Genomic DNA, 20,671 nt, shown 5'->3' on the forward strand with positions numbered 1-20,671 from the left:
TTTTATCAACATCTAAACCACTAAACTAGTTTCATGAGATTCATAAAATAATTTGGTGCACTATATATATTTGATGTTGTAGAGATTAGCACCTTTTTTTTCCCTATTATAGACTTATTGAGATAGAGAAGTGTGACTTAGCCCAAAGCTATAACCTCAATTTGTTTGGAATGTAGGAGCAATGGACAATTGTTATCAAATCAGTCCATTAGGCAAAGTGTGTCTTGCTCAGCTGCTCAAGTTAGTTTTCCTGAAGTGTGTTTTGTCTAACCATGGACCGGATGAGTGGGCCACAGATAGCTTTGTCGAAGTTCTTTGGGCCAAGCCAAACGGTAGGTGATAAATTGAATTGTACTACTACTTTTTTTTACCCCTCAAAAAAAAAATACTACCACTTCATTATTGATCGCATGCAATGCAGTACTTTACTGGAACCAACAGATATTGACTGATTTGAGTCCACTCGTCTCCCGTAACATTCCAAGCAAGCTCCAATCCAACAGGATCTGACCAAGATGACCCCCCCTAACCCTAGCTAGTACACACGCAGCGCGGAGCGCGGAGGCGCAGAGGTAGCACCTGGCCTTTAAGCCGGGGCACGCGACGCAGCTGCACGCATGCACTGCACTGCACTGCACTACTGCATGCGCCTGTACTAACCACGCAGTCGCACACACCGGCCCAGAATCAGGGCATGCCCCGCCATACATCTTTTGGACCAGTTGGCTGGCTGGCTTCAAATCAGAACCAGAATTCATCCAGAGCGGTCGATCCATGCATGCCCGTCTGCATTGCAGCCGGCGCCGGCCCCCCCTCGATCGCTCTCGGCTCCCGCTAGCTGCCGCCTGCCCCCGCCCCCGCCATGAATCTCCATTTCCATTTCCCCCCAAGCTACTACTGTGCCGGGCAGGGGCAGGCATTTGTTTTTGTCCGCCCCGCCCCGCCCCGCCCCACCGCCGCAGCGGCGACCGGCAGGCCGGGCGCGGCAGCGATCGACAGACAGCTAAGTCACCTCAATAAATTTAACGCTGTGCCGGTGATCGCCACCAGGTGGGATGATGGGGCGCGGAGCATTACACGACAGTGCGGGAGATGTGCTAGGCCCCAGTCCAGCCCCCGCGCGCTAGTGGACGGGTTGTTAACAGATCCGCCAGCTTTGGAGGAGAGCGGTTCGGTCTCACTGTCTCAGAACCACTCCACACTCCACTCTACTTTACTTATACGTTGGAGTATTTTGAATCTCCTTCCGTAACGGGCCAGCTCAGCTTTGACCGGCCGGCTAGCTCCGTGCATGCGGTCACCGCCCCGTTCAAAAACGGGCATGCACTTCTGTACCAGAAGCAGCAGCATGCATGCATGTGGCGGCAGAGTGTCGATCGAAAGCAAAGGCCGGCCTGGCTTCATTGAAGAGATTTTTGTAGACGAGGGAGGGGAGGGATTCAAAGCGAGGGCAGGAGGAGGCGTGGCGGTAGCAGACAAGCATGGGAACAGCTACTAGCGCACAACCAGCACGTACTACTACTACGACTACCACAAGGACCACAGCATCCATCACCATGTGAGAAAAAATAAATACTGCTAGTGCATTTAACTGGCCCCTTCCTCCGATACAAAACATTCAGAGCCACTACAGCTAGACTAGAGACTAGAGAGAGGAGTTACTTTGACCACCACTACTACTACATCTACATGCGATGCAATGGAACCACCCGCCGACGACCAGACCCAAGAGCTAAAGCAGGAGCAAAAATTCCCTTTTACTACACCGAAATAATAATAATAACAACAAAAAAGGGTAACAAGCAGCAGGCAGTAAAATGAAATGCACATTGATGCATGCATGGCCTCCAGAGCTAGCTACAGCTTCAGTTTGCTTGCTGCTTCTCCAATGAAGCGCTGATGGATGTTGGGTTACTCGCAGATCCGTCTTCACCGGGTAGATGATGGACGTCAAGCTAGCTGAGAGGCAAATCACCACCCAATCGCACAAACTAGTTGCCTAACCATGCCCCCGTCTCGCTTGGTGAACGAGCGCTCGCTGCTTCACTCTCTCGTGCCTCCGTGACCTCCAAGATCCTGAAAAATGTTGCACGCGTTTGCTGTCACTAAAACCGGAAAGGAACGCAGGTGATATGTGCCGCTGAAACTCTGTGCAAGATGCATGGCTGGTGTGGTGTGGTGAACACGTTCGTTCTGTTGCCAAGTACACATGCCTAGAATATGCGATGCGATGCATATATGCGGCTCCAGACTTTGAGAAATCCGGCCCTGGATGCAGAGGAAATGTACTCTAGATTGTACTACGGCGCCGCAAGAGAGCTAGGCTCTCGCAGTTGCAGGTGGCTCTGAAGATTCGGAAAATGTCGATGCGACGGGCAGATGGGACAATGCATACCACTATTGCAGAGCGTACGATGCAGTGTCCTACTGCCACTACGGGTTGGGTGCTTAAGATAATTAAGCTATAAGATTAATTGGTAATTACCGTGTGGGCCTCGGCCGACGACGTGCCGGCGCCAGCATCGGCGGCTGCGGCGGCGGCGGCCTTCTTGTTCGCCTTCTTGAAGCCGAGCAGCTCCTTCCACCGGATGTTGGGGGCGCGGGGCGCGCGCCCGTGGCGGTCGTCGGCGCGCAGCTCCTCGCGCAGCGTCGTGGGCCGGCCGGCCTGGCCGTGCGGGGCCTCCCGGAGCGGCAGGAGGCGGCCCTTGGAGAATAGCTCGTCGGCGGCCATCATGGGGCGGCTGCCGACGGAGAACTCGAAGTCGGCGTCCCCGGGCCCGCGCGCCGACAGCGCCGACGCGGGCGGCGGCTCCAGCGCGAAGTCGCTGGAGAAGGACATCCGCGGCGCCATGAAGGACGACGACTGGTGGTGCTCCGGGTTGTACATGTTAACACATGCCATGCATTGTCCTCACGCGCCCCCACTGGCCGGCCAGCTCCCCCTCCCCCTCCCCGCGCGCCGGCAGGTCGCCGTGGGCAGATCGACTAGCTCGCCTGAGTGCCTTTAGGAGAGCAGCAGTGGCAGCTGGTCACCCGCTGGGACTCTCTTGCTAGCTAGCTAGCTACTCTTGGAGTGGAGTGGAGTGGGGGTGGAGGGTCGTGTGTGGGTGGGTGGGTGGCCAATGGATGTACTTGGCGCTGGTGCGTTGCGAGGTGAGTGATGAGTGGTGCGTGGGGCTGGGAGTTATATAGCGGGATGGGGAGGCTGGCCGCGGCCGGGAGACTGATGAGCGAGTGAGGATCGGAAGCGCGCGATGGTGTACGTATGTATGTATGCGCAAGTGGAAACTGCGCGTGTGCATGGGACGGACGGACGGACGGATGGACGCGGAATGTGCGTCAAGGCCGGCGTAGCATCTAGATCTGCCGTACGTGGAGCGTGCTAGCTCCATTGGAGGGGCGCTGGAGGAGGATGGTCCATGATCCGTGGATGGCTACGTGAGAGAGGCTCCTCATAAATGTGGCGCGTATGTTTCCGGCCTACAGTTCCAGGGACGTGACGAGGCTCACAGTGCATGGGCGATGCGTACGCTTCATTGGAGGGGCGCTGCCGTGCTGTGCTGGGGGCGAAATGGGGGTGTTTTATGGGTCGTCACACGTTTGTCGCTTGATGCAGGAACAGTGTCGGATAAATGGATATTTCTGCGGTATGACTTCACTACCTTGTTCCACGGCAAACCCCGCTGAAAGAAATGCACATGCATCGGAAGGTCGTTCTCAAAACATGCTTTCGCCCCGCTTTATATATAAAGGAACCACCATAGAAAGTACATGGCCGAACGATATAAGATGATGAGGTGGCGCTCTTACAAAGCCGATCTCGAGATAATCGGATCACGTAGAACGCACACGACTATGCTACCGACAAAGAATACAAAAAGATCTAAGCAACCTCCACACTACAGCCTAAAATACCTAAACTCCATGACAACGCCCTCAAGAGGGAGAACAACGCTGAGCGTCGCCACTGTTGGGTCTAAAACAGACAAAGGTCTTCACCCCGAGCCTTGACATGTAGAGAAGAATCATGACGACGTCTTCAGGAAGAGCGTGGCACACACGGGTGTCGCCGTCGACGGTGCCGAGGCGCAGAGCTTTCACTCGGCAGCTCATTTGTGCCACCGCGAGGCCTCTAGGATGAACAAGATGGGGCCAGAGCCCCAAATCCAGATCAGGGCGTCACTCCAGAGAGCACGCCCGCGCCACCCGCCGCCACTCCTCCCGTCGCCCACAGAACCTGGAAGGAGAGCCACCACCCCGTGATGATGCCCGTCGGAGAGCAACCATGCGGACCACCATGCAGGGTCGCCGCCCCGGCATCCCTGCCATGAGACTTCGTGCGCCGCTCACTTCGCAACACACTCAAACACTGTATGAAGAGCAGAGGCATGCCATCTACTACTAGCCCGACATCAGTAATCGAGTCTGGGTAGGTGCCTCCACCATAGGAGGCACCCACACCCGCGTCCCCAGCCAATTCCGGTGGACTAGGGAGGACACGACTCCATGACTGTCGACGGCCGTCGGCAGTCAAGCCCCAAGCCCTGGCCCAAGCGAGCTCACACGACACCATTTCTGTGGCCACCGGCGTCAATCCGCGCACCAATGCAACGAAATCGCGACCACCACCAACAACCACCATACCCGTGACGAGCACCACTCGTGGGGACATCCCGTGCTATGTCCAACCACACCTACCCGAAGCAGAAGCTCTGATCCGCCCTAGGCCATGAACTAACCCACTCGAGCACGAACCCTAGATCTGGACCTCCCCCGTCGCGCGTACCGCCGGCACACCCCCGCGCGCCTAGCCCCGCATTCTGTCGGTATAGACCCAAGAGAAGGGATCCACCACCACCACCCCGCATCGCCCATAGGACCTTGGCCGCCGTAGTCCTACCAGACACACACTGCCTCCACTGCCTCCCACCATAGCTGCTAGCAGCCGCCGCCGCCCGAGCAGGTGGAGAGCACCACCACGCCATGGCCACCACACTGGGGCACAACCTAGCAGCCACCGGCCCACGCCACCTACTAACCAGATTCGGCTGCCACAGCACAGGCGAGCTCCACCTCGTAGACCACCGCCCCCAGCAGCTCCACCAGCCCTCCCATGACGCCAAGCAGGTCTGCGCAGCCGTCCATCAACAAGCCACCGGCACATGCCGTCGTCGGAGGCGAGCCACCGCTCCGCCGCGACCCACATGCATGGGAAGGGCCCCCGCAACAGTGGATGTCCCGCCCCACTCAAGCCTGAGGTGAGAGGAGAGAGGACCTCCGCCACAGCCGTCGGCCGCCCGGGCTTCTCCCGATGGCTTCCTGCGGCGGTGACAAAGGAGAACGAGAGGATCGGTGACCTGACGGCTTGGTTCGAGCTCCGCCCGAGTCGCCCAAGCGGGGGGCGACGCGGGGGATTTTTCCCTTCTCTTCATCAGAAGGATATTCGTGGTGGTAAATGTTTAAAGCAAGGCGACCCTTTATATCCCATCATTTTTCAACATGGTTGTCGATGTGTTTACCTTGCTATGTCCATTCTCCTTGGGGTCATCAGAGTGGTTTTGTACGCCATAGAGTAGGCGTCGGCGACTAGAGGGTCATCATCCTTTATGATGGTGTCACCGTCGGTGGAGGATGAGGATGGGGGAGGCCAGCCAGGCGCCGGGCGACACGGGCCTGCTCCTTGGCGAGGTGCCGAGCCTTCACTGCGCTGGCCGCCCCTTAGTCAGGCGAGCTGCTTGGACTCCTCGATGCCTCGCCGCATGCCTTGGCATTTTTTTGCGGTGGTAGCGTCGGGTATCTGTCTCTACCGAGGTGAAGAACCCTCATAGGAGGTTGTCACTGCGGCTCAGGCACGGATCTACATGACACACGGCCAAATCATCTTGATCCAGCCTGCGCCACCCTTTGCCTCATGCAGCGAGCGACCCACGCCTCCAACTTATGGAGCTGCAGGTTTGGTGGTGCGGGCACTAGCACCCAATGTCGTCTGGGAGGAGAAAGGGCTGGAGGTATCAAGCAACACTGCTCGCCCCACCGCCACATCGTGGAGGGCATGGACTGTGACGGGCCAGTGCGAGCGCACATGGAGCTTGAGCTGCCCCTTCGAACCACCAGGGAGGGTGCGGAGGATGAGCTTCCTTCCCCCATCCATCTGCGACTGGCGGCTGGTGAGCTCCTCGTAGTCGAGGGTGAAGCTCAAAACGGACATGATGAGTGCGTCCTAGTCAATTTGGTCGGCCTCCCTGCCGGATTCGCTGCCATCCATCCATGTTGGCGCGGGAGGGGAATGTGCAGCCGAGGAGCAGACGGTGTGGGGAGCGGAGCAAAGTGGAGTATGGAAGGGGAGCAGAGCAGTCATAAGTTTAGGCTAGGGTTTGGTCCGGGTGGGGATGAGGTGGGGTTATGTGGCGTCTGGGTGGGCTAGCATGGCCAGACCAACACGGCGGCCACGTGAGGGCATGTCCGGACCTCATCATATTCGTCTCACCTATGGTTTGGGTTTAGGAATGCCGTACAACCCAGACATTTGGGCCAGGCTTAAGGGGTCCGGTTGGGTGTGATTTTTTGATCCGGAAGCGTCCAAGCTGTCCGCGTGGACAAATGAAGAGAGAGAAGGGGTCTGGTTATAGATGCTCTAACGCCCCTACCAAGGTTTAGTTGCACATTTACCAATACCAAAAAAACATATATCTTGAAGCACACAACAAAAGAACTTCAACAACCGAGATGCTTTAATAGACGGAGCAAGAAGGAGCACCACCACAGTCACACCATGCTCATGTTCATCCCCACCCGCCAGCCATGCACCACTTTGAATACTTCACTTGCTATCATTTCGAGCATTTTTAGCCCCATCTCAGGGTTCTTGACCTCCTAGGTTTTTCTGCAAAAGCCCCAATCATTAAGCCATCGAGAAATCATATCCTACATACGTAAGAGAGTCATCCCACTAACTTATTTATATCAACACGCAAGCTTTGCCACCTCACCATACAATTATGAATGGGAGAAGGCCCACCATAACATGTAATCATGTATGGGAAGAGAACCACCACAACATTCAACCATGCATGGAAAAATGTTTTCCATTCAATTATTCTACTTATATTTTTGAAAATATTATAACAACTATACAATCCAATATAATAAGTCATATGTATTTTTTATTTTGGTTCTCATGTTATCAACGCAAATCTTTCGTCAACAAATTCCCACGACAATGAGCGGGGTATCCTCTAGTTAAAAAGAATACACGGGTCGGTTATCTTTTTATTTTCAAACATAGCACTATTTCCCAGTTTTCAAGTTGTCTAGAACAAAGCTCATAAACCAACCATCATTAAATGTTTCTCATATTTTCCACGTTTTACTACCCAAACATTAAACAAGTCATGGATGTTATTAGGTACGTCCAAAAAATTGAAGGCACATTTTAAAATGTTCGAAAGTATTCTGGAAATAGAATATTGCATGAAGAGATGGTCAATTGACTAAACTCTGCCACAAAAAGGGACAAGTTTTATTACCAACCTACGTTCTTCTCATCAAATTGTTGTTAGTTAGGACAATATTTTTAAGCACCGGCGACATCGATATCCAAATTATAGGTGGTATTTTAACTTTGGACAAAAATTATGAGGGAAGTTGACCCCATTTTCAATCATATTTCTATAGTAAGATTTTATTGAGTATATAACCATTTTTTCCAGAGTCCCTTTCATTGTAGGGCGATTCCATTTCTCCTCCTAAGTCAAACCCACTACTGGCATTTACCCCTAAAAAATCATCTGCTCAAATTCCCCCCTCTTCTGTCTGGTTCGCTTACGGAAATACCCTTCCACGTCGTTTCCATTCGGTCAAGAGCCTTTGATGGTGTTCAAGACTTTTTTGGACAAGTTTGCCCTTCCTTACATGTGGGGCCGCAACAAACTGGTATCTCTGACTCTCTTTCTTCTTCCTCTCGACGGCTATTCTCTGACAAATCTCAGGCGACAACAACGATGATATGGAGCTCTGGGAGTGAGCCAGGACAGAAGGTAGTCCATATGCATGTCTGGAATGTCGTATGTTCAGCTCGTCCGCGATCGGTGAGGTAAGTGGTGCACCGTTGATTTGGGGATTTTGCATCTAGGGTTCAAGCGCACAGGATAATAAATTTTATTTGGGGGGGGGGGGGGTGCTTGTAGGTGGATGGGTCTGTGATTATGCAATTTTAATCTGAGGTTTACATTGCAATCCAAGTTTCTGCGGGATTGAGGAGCACACGAAGTATAGGTGCCTAGGGCACGGGCTAATTCCCGCTCACTGTGTCACCTGGGCCGGAGCAAAGACGAGAAGACGTTTTTTGGGTTGTCCACTCGATGTAATTCACATCATATTCTCTGTTTTCCTCACATTTTTGCAAAGTTATGATTTTGACAACATTGCTCGATACATTCTCTGTTATGCTTTGACAATTTCTTGATGAGTGTAAATGGGTATTTCGATTGACCCCCTCCCCTTGGGCTAATCGTGTTGGGCATGTTTCAAGGACTTACATGCTAGCATCGAACACAACTAGATCAAAGAAAGTAGTCTTGAGAGGAGGGTGACGAATATGACTAATAAAGCCAAGAAATTGAAGCTCCAGTTGAAGAAGAGGAATGATATAATGGAAACAATGGGGTTTCCGATAGTTCTTGGCATTGTGGCTAGTCTAGTCTATATGTGTTCCAATTAGGAATATAAGTGTATGGTGCTATGTTTGGTTGTTGAACTAGTTGTAATCTTGTGTTTCTGCAGTAGTTGTAATCATGTGTTTTGTTGTTGAACTAGTTGTGATCCTACAAAATTGCTATGTTTTAATGTTGTCGAATGTGCATGTACTGAGCTAAGTTGAGCAGTTAATGCTTCTGACATGAATTTTCATGAAATTATGTTGAAATTTGATCATGTACAATTGAATTGTTGTACACTTCAAGTGTTGTGAAATGTACATTCACAATAATTTTAATTGAGAGAAAAATTCAATTCAATTGTTGTAAATGTTTCTTATGTTGTCAAATTCACATCAGGAATCCGCATCAAATATAGGATAGCACATAATGACACCAAAATAGCAAATATTGACAGCAGGATATGATATCACCAGGGCCATCTGCAGGAATTTGAGGCCCCGAGATGAATCACTGATGACCCACAAGTATAGGGGATCAATTGTCAATAAGTAAGAGTGTCGAACCCAATGAGGAGCAGAAGGAAATGACAAGTAGTTTTTAGTAAGGTAATGTCTGCAAGTGCTAAAATTTAAGTAGCGGAGTAGTTTGGTAGCAAGATAATTTGTAACGAGCAAGTAACGATAGTAACAATAAGTATGCAGCAAGGTAGCCCAATCCTTTTGAGGAAAAGGACAGGCCAAAACGGTCTCTTATGATAAGCAAAGCATTCTTGAGGGTACACGGGAATTTCATCTAGTCACTTTCATCATGTTGGTTTGATTTGTATTCGCTACTTTGATAATTTGATATGTGGGTGGACCGGTGCTTAGGTGCTGTTCTTACTTGAACAAACCTCCTACTTATGATTAACCCTCCCGCAAGCATCCGCAACTACGAGAAAAGTATTAAGAATAAATTCTAACCATAGCATTAAACTCTAGGATCCAATCGGTCCCTTACGGAATAGTGCATAAACTGGGGTTTAAGTTTCTGTCACTCTCGCAACCCACCATCTATTTACTACTCCACAATGCATTCCCTTAGGCCCAAATATGGTGAAGTATCATGTAGTCAACGTTCACATGACACCACTAAGGGAATCACAACATACATACTATCAAAATATCGAACACATATCAAGTTCACATGATTACTTGCAACATGATTTTTCCCGTGACCTCAAGAACAAAAGTAACTACTCACAAATAATCAACATTCTCATGATCAGAGGGGTATTAATATGCATAATGGATCTGAACATATAATCTTCCACCAAATAAACCATATAGTAATCAACTACAAGATGTAATCAACACTACTAGTCACCCCCTAGCAACAATCTATAGTTCCGGTAACAAGATTGAATACAAGAGATGAACTAGGGTTCGAGATGAGATGGTGATGGTGAAGATGTTGATGGAGATTGCCCTCCCCAAGATGGGAGAGTTGTTGGTGATGATGATGACGATGATTTCCCCCTTCGGGAGGGAAGTTCCCCCGGCAGAATCGCTCCGCCGGAGGGCAAAGGTGCTCCTGCCCAAGTTCCGCCTCGAGACGGTGGTGCTCCGTCCCGAAAGTCTTCTCCTTATTTTTTTCTAGGTCAAAATCACTTATATACCAGAAGATGGGCACCGGAGGTGGGCCGAGGAGGCCACAACCCACCAGGGCGCGCCAGGGGGGCCTGGCGTGCCCAGGTGGGTTGTGCCCACCTGGTGCCCCCCTCTGGTGTGTATTGGCTCCAGTATTTCTTAAATATTCCATAAAAATCCTCGTGGAGTTTCAGCTCATTTGGAGTTGTGCAGAATAGGTGGCCTGGCGTAGCTTTTTCAGGTCCAGATTTCCAACTGCCAGAATTCTCCCTCTTGGTGTGTACCTTGCAAATTATGAGAGAAAAGGCATTAGAATTACTCCAAAAAGCATTATTATGGATACAAACATTGTAAAAAAAGTAAGAAAACATGATGCAAAATGGACGTATCAACTCCCCCAAGCTTAGACCTCGCTTGTCCTCAAGCGAAAACCGAAATCGAAAAACATGTCCACATGCTTTGAGATAGAGGAGTCGATAAAAACAAAATACGAACATAGAAGCATCATGTTGATTATTATGACAGCAATAAATTTAAACATAGGACTTTTATCATACCCTTCCCATGAATAAGTAATAGTTCATCACACAATCGAAGTATAAAGCAAAAACTCTATTAGAAACCGACAAACAATGTTCTCAGTCAACTTTGCAACTACAATTCATCATCTTTTCAGGAAGGGTCACATGTCGGAGCCTTTAGGCAAGTCCACATACTCAACCATCATATAGTCTTCTATGATCGCTAACACTCACCGAGTACACATGAGCAAAATGTTTCAACCAGACACATAGAAAGACAGGGGCTTATTGTTTCGCCTCCCAACATACTCACCTCAAGGGTGATGTCAACAATAATAACTCATGCTATCTATATTCAACTGGACATATGTGCCTAGATCTTTCCTCACCACATGATGCTTGCCAAAAGAGAAAAAATAAAAGGAATAGAAGGAAAACTTTGACTCTTTGCATAAAGGTAAATACATAAAAGTAAAAGATAGGCCCTTCGCAGAGGGAAGCAGAGGTTGCCATGCGCTTATTTGTTTGCATGCTCAACCCCTTAGTGCAAAAGAACGCCACGTTACATTGCCCCTTAAGATGACAACCTTTATTATGCAGTCCGTCGCTTTTATTCTTTGTCATCCAAGTTTGTGCAACTCTCAATTTTCTCTTACACTAAAAGATCTCACATATTTAGAAGCAATTATTATTGCCTTTTTGCACCGATGACAACTTACTTGAGGGATCTTGTTCAATCCCTAGGTAGGTATGGTGGACGCTTGAAAAAGATTTGGGTTTAAGGGTTTTTGGATGCACAAGTAGTATTTCTACTCAGTGCGGAATTTTTGGCTAGCAAAGATAGGGGGCAAGCATCACATGTTAAAGGATCTATGACAATATGACTTCTATGTGAATATAAACATACATATACCATTATATTGTCTTCCTTGTCCAACGTCAACAATTTTGGCATATAATATTTTGATGAGGGCTTGCAATCACAAAAGATTTCTAAGATAGTATATTTATATGTGAATCTTCCCTTCCCTTATTAATTCTTTCATGAGTTGCATCACTGACCAGTTCTATGTTTGTCAATCTCCAATAAAATTTTCTTACTTATACTTTTCCTTATGGGTGCTATCACCTACCATAGGATTAGTATATGATCTTATTGATTCATTTCCTTTCTTTTATTTGCTTTATTTCTCTTTTTCTTTTCTTTATTTGCAACATGAAAGTAAAGAAAGTAAAAACTCGAACTAACTTTTATTATATGATTTGCACACGAAAACAGTGATAGATCACTAAGCAAACTCTCAAAGGAAACAAGATCGAGCTAAACTTTATTCATCTAAGTAAAAGATTGAATTAAGATAAGTGAAAGCAAAAAAGATAGTGGGATGATACGATACCGGGGCACCTCCCCCAAGCTTGGCGGAAGCCAAGGGGAGTGCCCATACCCGATACTCAGTTCTCCTTTGGTGGTGCCCGTAGGCTCCTCCCTCTTTGTCTCGATATTCATTAGCCAAGCATCTTCTTCCGTATTGTTGGGGGAGTAGGAAGACATGATGCCTGGCTTGATAAATCTGACCAGAAACAGCAAGAAAAGAGAACAGAGGATTTCTTCGCGATACGGTGGTTAGCAGGTTCAGGAAGTATATATAGAATTTTTATCTTGCAGGACAAGTATACGGAAGAAAACCGGAGTACGGGAGGTGTCCCAGGTGGGCACAACCCACCTGAGCGCGCCAGGCCAGGGGACACTTCATGGAAGTTTCTTTATTTCCAAAATTTTGAAATATTCCAAAACTGATAAAAAATATTTTTGCAGATTTTTCGGAGTCCGTTTACTTACCGTATCACGTACCTACTTATTTTGACGATTCTGGAGTGTTCCGGAGGGACTCTTTTATGTGTTCTTCAGGTGTCAAAGTTTGGATAATATTGCTTTCAACATTAATAGGTGTACCTGAGATATAATGCTTTATTCGTTGCCCGTTGACAACCTTCGGGTTAGTGCCTTCGAAATTATTTATTTAATGGCTCCAGACCGGTAAACCTCCTCGATGACATAGGGGCCTTCCCATTTCGAGGGGAGCTTTCCTGCAAAGAATCTAAAATGAGAGTTGTACAAAAGAACATATTCTCCGACTTTAAACTCACGCTTTTGGATTCTTTTGTCATGCCATCTTTTAACCTTTTCTTTGAATAACTTCGCATTTTCATAAGCTTGGGTCCTCCATTCATCTAATGAGCTTATATCAAATAACCTCTTCTCACCAGCAGTTCGAAATCATAGTTGAGTTCTTTAACTGCCCAGTATGCTTTATGTTCTAACTCAAGAGGCAAATGACAAGCTTTTCCATAAACCATTTTATAAGGAGACATACCCATAGGGTTTTTTATAAGCTGTTCTATAAGCCCAAAGTGCATCATCCAATTTCTTAGACCAATTCTTCTTGGACCTATTAACAGTCTTTTGCAAAAGTAATTTTATTTCTCTATTGCTAAGCTCAACTTGACCACTAGACTGAGGATGGTAGGGTGATGCAATTCTATGGTCACTGGTGCGCGTCGGTCCTAAACAAACAGTTTAAAACCCCTTTCCGCGACGGCATTTGGAACCGTCGCCAAGTGAGTGTGGGCGATAGGGGGGTCCTTCCCACACAACCCAGAAATCGTCAGGGATAGGCCCTTGTGGGACCCAGGCTGGGGCCGTGTGCGATCGGGCGAGGCATGGAAACCCAATCATTTTCGTAGATATGTACATCCCACATGGTGAATCCCAGAAATCATTTCCATAGGTATGTACATCCCACACGGTGAATCCCAGAAGTCATTTCCGTAGGTATGTACATCCCACACGGTGAATCCTAGAAATCATTTCCGTAGGTATGTACATCCCACACGATGGATCCCAGAAATCATTTCCGTAGGTATATTCATCCCACACGGTGAATCTCAGAAATCATTTCTGTAGGTATGTACATCCCACATGGTGAATCCCAAAAAATCATTTCCGTAGGTATGTACATCCCACACAGTTCTTTGTGTGGAAACATGTGTGCAAGGTGGCCTAACGCAAACAGTTCGCTGCCGGAAGCCGTGTGTGATTGTTAGTTGATCGAACACGCCTACTTTCTAGAAACCGTGCGGGTTGTTTGAGTTCATCGCCCACGGTGTTGTCTGAGTAACCGTTTGCAATAGAAAACCCCAATAAGCAGGGTAATTAGCCTATTATTGATAATCCAAGTACGAATCAAACTGATATTTCTTATAAAAGACGCCAGATATTTCATATCCGTATAAAAGCAACCAGGATTTCATAATCAAATTACATCAGATAGCTTCGGCACTCAGTTACGCCATTACACAACAGCACCAAGCATCACATGCAGCATCAAAAACCTTTGGAAAGTAGCATCATACACGGTAAATAGACAGATGAATCTCATCTGGGAAACTGCAGAAGCAGAAGGCAAATATTGAGCCTTCAGTGATGTTGAATGTCCTTGCAACTTTAGGCCAGTGGCTATGGATAATTGCCCGCCCAACCTTCGTCCTCTTCAGCAAGACTTCAATATTGTACTGTGGGTGTTGAATGAATACCTTCCTCGCCTCTTGACCATGCAGGTGGTTTGAGAGGTAATCATCGGTGAACTGCTTTGAAAAGTACTGAAAACAAAGCTATACATAAATCGTTGTTGTAAATTTTGAAATGGCGCAAGGGGTAAAAACAAGGTAAAAGAGTTGGTACCATCCTATAGCTGACTGCTGTCTTCTTCATTGTGCAAACAAAGATCTTGCTGTTATTCGTCGTAAGTTCTTCATCCTAACAATCTTTCTGAGTTTCTTGACTTGACTGGTATTCATGGACATCTCATTTCCCCATATGCAAAATGGGTCGAACAGTGGGTCTAAGCCTCTGACAGCAGGACCTACATGTGCAAGACCAAATTGTAAGAAACCTAAATATTAGAATGATTCCTGCAACTGCACAATAATGTGCTATTAGCCAAAGGACCCTGCTTGAACAAACCTCGATGGTAAACCACAGTGTCTCCCATTGTTTCCCTGCAACACATATAAGGAAGATCTTGGTCAGGTTAACTGAGAGTTGCCATACTATCAGTAGAATATGTATTGAGTACAGTCGAATTCGATTGGTGTCACATGCATAACAATACAAAATTGTACCCACAACAAATGAAAATCAAATTGCAGAACTGAACCAAACAGTTAAATGGACAACAGACCAAATGAACCAAAATAGTTAACTGAGCACGACATTGCAGAATAGAAACATGTACTAGAAGATAAGACAGTTAACAAAACAAAGAATGCTTGAGAACAGTACTACGAAATGTAGCAATTGTTGGACCAAAGTGTTAACTGAACATTACATTTCAGAGGACCAAAATGTTAACTGAACATCAGATTGCATATTAACATTACAAAGGACAAATCACTAGAAGGCACTGGCCTCGAGAAAACATCATGAACTGTATTTTAAAGTAGACAACCGCGCGGTGGTGTCGACGGTGGCCTCGAAGATGAGGTGCTCCTCCAAGATCTGGCGGTCGACACGCATGTCAGCCATAGCGACCTCGTTCGCGCGTGCGGCCGCATGCTACTCAGCTCCATGTTATACTGCGTGTAAAATGGCTGTGGGCGGCGCTTAATTGGAGGAGGGGGGCAGTGATTTCGGTGAAAGGTGTCGCTCCGTCAGTCGGGGCATGTGGGACGGGAAAGGGGGAGGATGGTGTGGGTGGGGTGTGGATTACCTGACCATATCGACGAGGCCGTGCGGCAAGAAGAAGGGTCGGCGGCGAGGAGGCCGCGCAGCAAGAAGAAGGGTCCTCGGCGAGGAGGCGGCGCTGCAAGAAGAAGGGTCACCGGCGAGGAGGCGGCGCTGCAAGAAGAAGGGTAGCCGGCGAGGAGGCGGCGCTGCAAGAAGAAGGGTCGCCGACGAGGAGGCTGAGCTGCCAGTAAGCAGCAGTGAAGGTTTGAACTTGGAAAGCAAGGAGGAACAGTGGAAATGTGGCTTTTGGTAGGAGGGAGGGGGCGGGGAGATAGATATTTCCGCGGTGGCAAAAAAAATTCGCTCGGTGCCGCGAGAAACTGGCATGCAAGTGTGGTTCAAGCGGGGGCGGTGGACTGTAGACGACGAAGCTTCCTGCGTAAGCCAGACAAGACGGTGCGCCAAGATATTTTATACCGCATCCCACACGATTCTTTCTAGTAAACTATTTGTGGTATACCTGATTTTTTCATTATGTTTTGAAAGACAAAATGGTGTTACGGAGGGAAAGGATGGTGTTTGAATTGCTAGAACATTTACGTACAGTGAACATGCAACTAGTAGATGAGTGTTGTGTTTAAATTTGGAATTATTCCGGGTTCGTTTGGCATTTTTATGCATTAATTGAGTTTCTGGGCATTTAATGTGCACAATTCAAAATTGAACTACAAGCACATGCTCCAATGCACCAAAGTTTGCTGAAAAATCACATGTGTGTCTTTGGGTGAATTTATAGGTCCCATGCAAGAAATGGGAATAAAATTCAAACATCTGGGTGTCGTGGCTCAGCCGGAATGATTGAGAAACTTGGTTTTTTAATTCCTGTAAATCCAAAACACGGCTGAAAATCATGAAACTTGGCATGGTGTCATGACATGGCACCAACATGCTGCAGTAAATTTTTTGGCCGGATTGGGACAAGCTTTGGTGTAAGCTTCTTGCAAACCGGAGCTTCCCTCAAGAAGGCTCCTGGTTCCGAGAGGGAACGTGTCACCTCCGTGTGTGAAACGACATACGTGCACTGCCTTCTCCCGCCTTAATTTTTTTACACAGGCAGATTAGACCAAATAGAAGTATTGTGCTAAATTTTGGAAATATTATGTGTTCGTTTGGCCTTTTTTATACATTAATTGAGTTTCTGGGCATTTAATGTGCATAATTCAAATTTGAACTACAAGCACATGCTCCAGTGCACCAAAGTTTGCTGAAAAATCACATGTGTGTCTTTGGGTGACTTTATAGGTCCCATGCAAGAGATGGGAGTGAAATTCAAACATCTGGGTGTCATGGCTCGGTCGGAATGATTGAGAAACTTGGTTGTTAATTCCTGTAAATCCAAAACACGGCTGCAAATCATGAAACTTGGCATGGTGTCATGACACGGCACCAACATGCTGCGGTAATTTTTTTGGCTGAATTGGGACAATCTTTGGTGTAAGCTTCTTGCAAACCGGAACTTCCCTCGAGAAGGCTCCTGGTATCGAGAGGGAACGTGTCACCTCCGTGTGCGAAACGACATACGTACACTGCCTTCTCCCGCCTTAATTTTTTCACACAGGCAGATTAGACCAAATAGAAGTATCGTGCTAAATTTTGGAATTATTCCATGTTCATTTGGCCTTTTTTATACATTAAATTGAGTTTCTGGGCATTTAATGTGCATAATTCAAATTTGATCTACAAGCACGTGCTCCAGTGCACCAAAGTTTGCTGAAAAATCACATATGTGTCTTTGGGTGAATTTATAGGTCCCATGCAAGAGATGGGAGTGAAATTCAAACATCTGAGTGTCGTGGCTCGGCTGGAGAGATTGAGAAACTTGGTTTTTTAATTCCTGTAAATCCAAAACACGGCTGAAAATCATGAAACTTGGCATGGTGTCATGACATGGCACCAACATGCTGCGGTATTTTTTTTGGCCGAATTGGGACAAGCTTTGGTGTAAGCTTCTTGCAAACCGGAGCTTTCCTCAAGAAGGCTCCTGGTTCCGAGAGGGAGCGTGTCACCTCCGTGTGCGAAACGACATACGTACACTGCCTTCTTCCGCCTTAATTTTTTTGCACGTCCAGATTAGACCAAATAGAAGTACCGTGCTAAATTTTGGAATTATTCCGGGCTCGCTTCGCCTTTTTTATACATTAATTGAGTTTCTGGGCATTTAATGTGCATAATTCAAATTTGAACTACAAGCACATGCTCCAGTGCACCAAAGTTGTTTGAAAAATCACATGTGTGTCCTTGGGTGAATTTGTAGGTCCCATGCAAGAGATAGGGGTGAAATTCAAACATCTGGGCGTCGTGGTTCGGCCAGAAAAATTGAGAAACTTGGTTTTTAATTCCCGTAATTCCAAATCACGTCTAAAAATCATGAAACTTGGCATGGTGTCATGACATGGCACCAACATGCTGCGGTAATATTTTTGGCCGAATTGGGACAAGCTTTGGTGTAAGCTTCTTGCAAACCGGAGCTTCCCTCTAGAAGGCTTGTGGTTCCGAGAGGGAACGTGTCACCTCCGTGTGCGAAACGACATACGTACACTGCCTTCTCCGGCCTTATTTTTTTTACACAGCCAGATTAGCCCAAATAGAAGTATCGTGCTAAATTTTGGAATTATTCCGGGTTTGTTTGGCCTTTTTTATACATTAATTGAGTTTCTGGGCATTTAATGTGCATAATTCAAATTTGAACTACAAGCACATGCTCCAGTGCACCAAAGTTGTTTGAAAAATCACATGTGTGTCATTGGGTGAATTTCTAGGTCCCATGCAAGAGATGGGAGTGAAATTCAAACATCTGGGCGTCGTGGCTCGGCCGGAAAGATTGAGAAACTTGGTTTTTTAATTCCTGTAATTCCAAAACACGCCTGAAAATCATGAAACTTGGCATGGTGTCATGACATGGCACCAACATGCTGCGGTAATATTTTTGGCCGAATTGGGACAAGCTTTGGTGTAAACTTCTTGCAAATCGGAGCTTCCCTCAAGAAGGCTCGTGGTTCCAAGAGGGAACGTGTGTCACCTCCGTGTGCGAAACGACATACGTACAGTGCCTTCTCCCGCCTTATTTTTTTACACAGCCAGATTAGACCAAATAGAAGTACCGTGCTAAATTTTGGAATTATTCCGGGCTCGTTTCGCCTTTTTATACATTAATTGAGTTTCTGGGCATTTAATGTGCATAATTCAAATTTGAACTACAAGCACATGCTCCAGTGCACCAAAGTTGTTTGAGAAATCACATGTGTGTCCTTGGGTGAATTTGTAGGTCCCATGCAAGAGATGGGAGTGAAATTCAAACATCTGGGCATCATGGCCTGACCGGAAAGATTGAGAAACTTGGTTTTTTAATTCCTGTAAGTCCAAAACACGCCTGAAAATCATGAAACTTGGCGTGGTGTCATGACATGGCACCAACATGCTGCGGTAATATTTTTGGCCGAATTGGGACAAGCTTTGGTGTAAGCTTCTTGCAAACCGGAGCTTCCCTCAAGAAGGCTCGTCGTTCCGAGAGGGAACGTGTCACCTCCGTGTGCGAAACGACATACGTACACTGCCTTCTCCCACCTTATTTTTTACACAGCCAGATTAGCCCAAATAGAAGTATCGTGCTAAATTTTGGAATTATTCCGGGTTTGTTTGGCCTTTTTTATACATTAATTGAGTTTGTGGGCATTCAATGTGCATAATTCAAATTTGAACTACAAGCACATGCTCCAGTGCACCAAAGTTGTTTGAAAAATCACATGTGTGTCCTTGGGTGAATTTCTAGGTCCCATGCAAGAGAAGGGAGTGAAATTCAAACATCTGGGCGTCATGGCTCGGCCGGAAAGATTGAGAAACTTATTTTTTTAATTCCTGTAATTCCAAAACACGCTTGAAAATCATGAAACTTGGCATGGTCTCATGACATGGCACCAACATGCTGTGGTAATTTTTGTGTCCGATTTGCGAAGGCCCACAGATTAACAATCAACAAAGTCATTTTGGAACAAGTGCTGTCACGTTACAAATCGGAAACACAAGTATTATTGAAACCATGGGCGTTCGACTTACCAATTACGTGAGGCCACGCGTCCCTTTTTTTATTGGCTAGGAGGTGCCATGCGGGGTAGCTATTTGAGTACGGGAGGCATGCGATCAGACCCCTGCGCGTGCTCATCGGGAGGAGAGCGCTTTGACCGCTACCCGCCACGCACCTCCCTCCCAACTTCTCCATTAATGGCGCCCGAGCACCTGTTCTACGGCGTGGCTATATGTCTCACTGGACTGAGATCTAAGAGAGAAAAATGAAAATCTGAAAAGAAAGTTTTGCACGGATCTTGATGTAAGATCCGACAGACCTATATAGCACCAACTGCAACTTAGAGCAAGCATGATGAATATAAGGACGATGACAGTGGATAATAATTGTCTTACATATTTAGAAACATAATTAAAAAAAGCCACACGCGGCAACGCCTGAAATACACAAGGGCAAAAGAAGAAGGAAGACAACGATCTGGCTCGCTGATCTCTACTTTCTTGATGCGTTGCTGCAGGCCGCGGGAACTAGTCTCCGCGGCGAGCGGCGATGAGCTCTTTCTTGTCCTCAAGATGCTGCTTGAGAGCATCCACGGATTCCTTCACCAGCCTTCTGCGCTCGATGCGCAGCTTGTTATTCTCGTCCATAAGTTTCTCGACGATGACGCCGGTCCTCTTCAACAAGGCAGTGGTCTGCTCCTGCTGCTCCGCACTTCCGACGATCTTCGCCCTTAGCAGGTCGCGCTCGGCCCGGAGCTTCGCATTGCTCTCATTTAGTTGCCGGATGACATCGGTAGACTGTTCAAACGAGGCTTGAGGTCATCCTGCAACCTCGCCCACCTGGAGATCTGATCCATCTGCCTATGGACGAGGGCACGCATGCGCCTGTAAGAGTCCTCGCCTGCCCGTGAGGCATTTTACCAGGCCGCAGTGGCAAGGGTGGACATCTCTGCTGCATTCGCGGCGCGGCGGGACATCTCTTCTGCTTCGGCGGCGCGGCCAGACCAGTCTGCTGCATCGACGGCGCAGCGGGTCCTCCGTGCTGCTTCGTTGGCGCGG

General features: G+C 47.4%; 1 protein-coding gene across 1 annotated transcript; it reads right to left on the reverse strand.

Moving 5' to 3' along the window:
- Window positions 1–1,559: 1,559 nt before the first annotated feature.
- LOC123124904 (uncharacterized) lies at window positions 1,560–3,537 on the reverse strand. The gene is made up of 2 exons (XM_044545454.1): window positions 2,486–3,537; window positions 1,560–2,076 (listed from the first exon to the last, which is right to left on the reverse strand). Exons 1-2 carry the CDS (start codon window positions 2,900–2,902, stop codon window positions 2,044–2,046), a joined length of 450 nt encoding a protein of 149 aa, XP_044401389.1. The 5' UTR covers window positions 2,903–3,537; the 3' UTR covers window positions 1,560–2,043.
- Between the last annotated feature and the right edge of the window lie 17,134 nt (window positions 3,538–20,671).

This window comes from Triticum aestivum, chromosome 5D, assembly GCF_018294505.1.
Source record: "Triticum aestivum cultivar Chinese Spring chromosome 5D, IWGSC CS RefSeq v2.1, whole genome shotgun sequence".
Lineage (NCBI taxonomy): Eukaryota > Viridiplantae > Streptophyta > Magnoliopsida > Poales > Poaceae > Triticum > Triticum aestivum.

What these genes read in the sequence shown, in the direction of transcription:
- LOC123124904 (XM_044545454.1), bottom strand. Translation starts at nt 2,902, where the DNA reads ATGGCATGTGTTAACATGTACAACCCGGAGCACCACCAGTCGTCGTCC. An exon ending in CGTCGGCCGAGGCCCACACG is followed by an intron (nt 2,077 to 2,485) that starts GTAATTACCAAT and finishes AACATTTTTCAG; the next exon opens with GATCTTGGAGGTCACGGAGG.